Below are 6000 nucleotides of genomic sequence, written 5' to 3' on the forward strand. Positions count from 1 at the left end.
CCACCCCTCCACTTTTCTTCCCTCTCCTTCTTTACCCCCATTTAAACCAAATCATTCAAAACAATTTTGATATATTCACATCTTATTTCTGCTTCCACTCTTTATCCACCCACTTTCTTTTTCTTTATTTTTCTTCTTTACCTTTTTATTCTCACATGAGTGATATTAACATCATATCTTTCACATTGTTTCTACCTTCTATTTCTATCACTCTAGGTGAAATAATGTGTTAAATCATAAATGATTATTTCCCCATCCAATCATTCAATCCTTCGATTTTCCCAACTCATGGAGTGCCGAAATATTCTTAGGGTGAGGTTCACAAAATGTTATTCTCCAAATAATGAAACACAACATGTTCTCTTGTTTCTTCACTTTCCTTTTATGGAGAAGCAAACCGAGAATTAACATCGTTGGTTTCTTATTTAATCCTTGTAGAAGCTGATATATATATGCATAACGCATTGACTTGGCGGAGGGCAATTTGGTAAGAGAAATACAGCTACTGTAGTATATATATATATATATATATTGTGGTTTTGCGTGGCTCGTGCAGGTTGATATTTTATTAGATGAATGATGACGTTAGTTGAAAGTTAGTCCTGATTGGCTGATATTTTGAGGAAACAATCAATTACTAACAAACACGTGGGTGGTCGTGATGAAATCAATGAGGCATCACCGTCGTCACAACTCAGCTAGCTAATCTCAGGTCGGTTGGTGTTGATGTAGAAATTGCTCTCCTTCTTTCATTTTTGTGGTAGAGAGATGGTGTGGAGTTGCTAGTGGTAGATAGAAAAGTAAAGGACAGGGGACAGGTGGAGGTATAAAATTAAACTATTCATTAAGTTACACCGTCCAACAGCTCCTTAGAGAGGAGTTTTTTATTACAAACAAAATGATTTGTTTCAAGTGATACATGTTTGATTATTTTAAGTTTTAACTAAGGTTTTAAGCTATGTTTGGTTGGGTGGAAAGAAAAGGGGAGAAAAGAAAACACGGAAATCGATGCATGAATTTAGACTAAGGTGTTAGTCTAAATTCATGCATCGATTTCCGTGTTTTCTTTCCTCCCCTTTTCTTTCCACCCAACTAAACATAGCATTAAGTTTGAAACTTGTGGGGGAGAGAACTCATTAGGAGAGTTAGCTTTACTGAATTGTGGATGTTTTCAGCTCGAAAATAATTACCGCGAAAAACGACACATTTCTTATAAAAAAAAATGAGAGCTTTGATTTATTCAACCTCTGATTTTTTATTTCATCTTCGCCCATAGTATATTCTTATTTAAGATAATCTTTATTATTATTTTTTATCATGTCGCTTATATAGATCTTATTTTTTTATTCCCGCTTTCTATCTCTTATTTTGGTATAAATAAGATTACAATGTGAATCAATATTTATTCTTTAGACAGTGTTATATATTTATTCTTTAGACAATGGCTAGAATGTAACCATTAGAATCAAGGATTTAATGTATACATGTGACAACATTGTAAAGAGTTTACACATATATCTAATTACATCTTATTATTATTATTATTATTTTATTTTTTTTGAAATATTTTTAGTTAAATATAATTGTGACATGAGAAACTGGTGGATTTTGATTTGACAATAAGGATGAGGTAGTTTTTTGTTATTGTCTATTTGGTCTCTCAATTCCACTGTGTGAACAAGTTTGAAATTATTGGAAGAAAAAAATTCATTGCAATGCTAACCACACTTCAACGTAAATATTCTCAACCCGAACAATATTGCCTCTAGTTTTGATTTAGGTAAGAGAAGGAATGAAAAAACAATCTATAAAGTCCATTAGAGTCAGCCCATCAATTAACCTGCAAAGCAGGGTGAGATGATTCAACCTACCAATTCATCCCACTTAACTTGGCAATTTGGCGGGCCAACTAGTGCGATCATTTTTTTTTTGAAAAAGTGTAATTTTTAATATTTATTTTTGTTTTGGATCAGTTTGGTGTGTGAACTTGTGAATCAACCCTAAAACTTCTTTTTCCCCTTTTAAATCATGTTATAATTATTATTTTTCTTTTTTCGTGGGACAACCCCTCCATACCCAACCCACTCTCATTGGTGGGTCAACTCACCTCGCCCCACTTAAGACGAGTTGAAAATGGATCGGGCGGATTGACTTACTTTATCATGCAACTTTATTTTTTTCATTTTCTAAAGTATGTTCACAACCGACAGTAATGAGACTGATCCCCTACAAGCTCATAGATCATATTTAGTGAATAGACCTCTCCCAAAACATTATTCTCCATAAGCATCACTTTCGAATTGAACACTTGACTAAATGTTTAAAAAGCTCAATTATCTATCAATTATGCTAGACATTGTTGGTGTTTGCCACCATCATTGTTGTTCAGTGACAAGATGGAGTGCAAGATCATAAAAGGGAGGAGTTTTTTTTTCTTCTTATATATCTTGTAGTACTCACTTATTAAGATTACTTTCTTGAGCTAAAAATTAAATAAAATCTTTTCGTTGTTTAAAATAATTCTCTTCTTATGGCATCCAAACGGCCCAAGTGTGGAATTCTTCTCTACCCAATGTCCCAATGTATTTTCTTCCAAATTCTCTCCTTCTCAAATTCATTCAAACCAACATACCAATGTCAATTCACCAGGTGACAACACGATTTAACACTGGACTACATGGCAATTCTATCTATGGTTTAAAGTCATTTCTCTCTCACACAATCTACTCAATTCTTCTTAGAATTACTTTTCCTCCCAAGTGTGTACTTAACGTCGTTGAACCCGATATGATAAAATCTATATAACTTTCTCCATTGGTGTGTTTGAATGTGAATTTTTCTCAATTAAAGAAAATCCAAACACACACTAATTCGAAAAGTTTATGCACCAAGATTTTAGATATATAAAACTCTACTTTTTCTCAAAACATTGATGGATAATTACTTTTTTCAGTTGAGGGTGAAGGAAACCTTTATTTTGGAACCTCAGCTAGATGTATATAGCAAGGCTTATCTTATCTGTCTTCAATCATATGGATGACACAGCAAACAAGAACTGATATATCATTTCAACTTGACATTGACATTCAGTTCTACTTTAAGGCCCCAAAAAAGAAGTATATTATCATTTGATAACCATTGACTAATGAAGATGTATATTTCAGGAACTTCCATATCCACCCAGAAACAAAAAGCTTATTTACTTCATCAGTGTCCATTGGCAATGCCATTCTGCACATCATCATCATCATAATATATTTGATTTCGATGGACTCTGCCAAAAAATGGAAGCTTCTCCAATCAGTCAAACAAATACAATTGAACATTTTTTCCATATCCACCCAGAAACAAAAAGCTTATTTACTTCATCAGTGTCCATTGGCAATGCCATTCTGCACATCATCATCATCATAATATATTTGATTTCGATGGACTCTGCCAAAAAATGGAAGCTCCACCAATCAGTCAAACAAATACAATTGAACATTTTTTCCTTTGCTCTTTTCCCTATCCACTAAATACACAAGAGAAAAGTTTGGACTTTGGATTTAGATTTCCTCCTATAAAAAATTTCTAAAGTCACTGCAGTCATTACTTCACAACTTACTATAAAAATCGGACGATTCAAATTTTAAAATATCAATTTTATGTATATAGTTGTCAGTTTAAATCTTAACCATCCGATTTTAATCTAATAGCTTAGATTTTTTTTTTGGTTACAAGAAGAGGTCAAAGCCCCGAAAAAACAAGAAAAACTAAGGAACTAGCTCATGATGCGGCGGATAGGGATAGCTTTAGTATTATGACTGCAGTGCAATGACTTGAGAAAGTTTTGACCTCAGTGAATAGAAATCCGAAAATTTTCAATTTTTTTTAATTTTATTTTGAATTTTCTTACTTGGAGCAATCCATGCTATCAGAGATGGGAAAACTGAGAGTGGTGTTGCAAACATGAGGAAGATCACGTATTTTGGAAGATTGCAATGCTGGTGTTGTCCCTTTCACCATGACCTGAATGCACCAGCAAACTGTCCCTGGTCCTATCCTGTGTTTGGCTAATATGTTGAGCTTGTCCACATGTTGGCAGCATCTTCGCATGTGTCTACCATAACTCGAATCTCCTATCAGAAACTGCAAGCAATTAGTGAAGTACTCAAAAATGCGTTCACAAACGGTGGAAGCAGCATCAGCAGGAAGCAGTACTTCTGTCGCTTCAGCTACAAAAACCCGAGACATCAATGACAGTACTACTAGGATTATACCACCCACAATGCTGCGAGACATGGTCATTGTACGTGGTGGACTAAGGTTGATTTTTTGTTGGGTGTTTTGAATTTGATTTATAAGAACCAGAACTAAGGGGGTACTAAACTGTGACTGTGTCAATGGTTTTAGTTGCATGCTACATTTATGTTCCTTAAATTCATGAAAACCGTTGAATTCTACACTTAGCTTCAACGAAAGCAAAGCTCTGTTTCTTGATCTGTACGCAATGATAATAATAGTTTTCACTGTATGTTTGTGTTGTATATTTTGCAGATCCCGCAAGCTACTATGCTTTCCATGATTTCTTGAATATGAATGGGGTGGTGGCATAAAGAAAGGGATCAAAAAGTCATGAACTTGTGTCACACGGCAGAGGTATGAGTCAGAGAGCCAGGGGATTAAGATTTATCATTTTTGTCACATCAATAAAATTGAGTCGCGTTAATTTAAACAAAACATAAATATTACAGTCATAACCAATTTTTAAACGATATAACACAGCTTTATGGGTGGTGGAATAGCTGAGACACTAAATAGAGGAAAAAATTCAATCTCAGCTAAATATGGATCAAAATCTTTTATCTCAAATAGTGTCACATTGTCTCATTATCATGTCTTAACAAATGAAATTATGTCATGTTAATTGAAAATGTAAATTATGCCATTCATAATATTACATTATTTTAATTGACAGCATGTAGCACAAATAATGTTTGATATGCCAAACATGTTGGTGAGCTTATATATATATATGGAAAGGGACTATTTAGTCATGAACTTGTGTCACACGGTAGAGGCATGTGCAATAAACATGGGTGATACTATATTGGCACAACATTCCAGGGATTTCAATCCCAAAAAATACCCAATAATTTTTTAACATTCATACCCAGTTGGCCTTTTGTTTTGTGTAACATTCTTTACTGATAATTCAGCGTAAAGGATTAGTAAAATGAAGATTATTTTGATTTTCACATGATGGATATTTATCTGTTTCTTCTCTGCCCTCCACCCCAACCAACTATTGGATGTTTAGTGGTTATTATGCACAGAAAAACGTGACAACTACTTCTTAACAACTGCATTATTAGGTTATGATGAATGTTCTGGTGATGGTTGGCATACCATTATTTGTGATTTCTCATGACTAAAACAATACTCTGTTTAATTGAGTAATCCCTTCCTCCCTTTTATATGTGTTAGTGTAAAAACAGTCAACTGGAAAATGAATATTTTGTTTTTGTTTTATCTTTGCACAAATATCTTCAAAGAATACAATCATATTTAAGACAGAAACATTTACATTATGATGAAATTAGCTATCATAATTTAAGTTTTTTCTATACATAAAACTCAAACTTCAAATCTTGCTTAACGAAAAATCACAAAACTCAAACTCAAGTCTTTTCATACTTGTGCAAGTGTCCCTCTTTTTATGGTGCGCGTATATAGATAGCACAAGTAAAATTGAACTCAATTTTAGTATTCCTTAAAACACTACATATTGCACCTGATTTATATACTGAAGTTTGACTAGACCCAATTGAGTTTGGATGGTGCCATATGGACTAGACAACACCACTCATTCATCAATTAATCAGGTAGGTACTAGGTATTATGTCAAAACTCAACTGCCAGGAGTATTTAGCTGGTAAGCATGAAACTAATTGGAGATTTCCCCATTGGCGATGGATAGACACACATATAACCACAAAATAGGAGATGATCAGTGGA

The 6000-nt window shown here is 33.8% G+C and overlaps 1 protein-coding gene across 1 annotated transcript; it reads right to left on the reverse strand.

Annotated features, from left to right (window-relative positions):
* Positions 1 to 3037: 3037 nt before the first annotated feature.
* LOC130746795 (non-specific lipid-transfer protein 13-like) lies at positions 3038 to 4509 on the reverse strand. Its single transcript, XM_057599522.1, has 3 exons — positions 3899 to 4509; positions 3365 to 3435; positions 3038 to 3274 (listed from the first exon to the last, which is right to left on the reverse strand). The coding sequence occupies exons 1-2, from the start codon at positions 4399 to 4401 to the stop codon at positions 3369 to 3371; spliced, it is 570 nt and encodes a 189-aa protein (XP_057455505.1). The 5' UTR covers positions 4402 to 4509; the 3' UTR covers positions 3038 to 3274; positions 3365 to 3368.
* Positions 4510 to 6000: the final 1491 nt, after the last annotated feature.

Source organism: Lotus japonicus, chromosome 3 (assembly GCF_012489685.1).
Source record: "Lotus japonicus ecotype B-129 chromosome 3, LjGifu_v1.2".
Classification (NCBI taxonomy): Eukaryota; Viridiplantae; Streptophyta; class Magnoliopsida; order Fabales; family Fabaceae; genus Lotus; species Lotus japonicus.

Excerpts from the sequence above, each read along its gene's own strand:
- LOC130746795 (XM_057599522.1), bottom strand. The coding sequence starts at position 4,401 with ATGCAACTAAAACCATTGACACAGTCACAGTTTAGTACCCCCTTAGTT. Across the intron at positions 3,436-3,898 it reads GATAGCATGGATTGCTCCAA|AGTCCATCGAAATCAAATAT; the intron begins GTAAGAAAATTC and ends ATTTTTTGGCAG.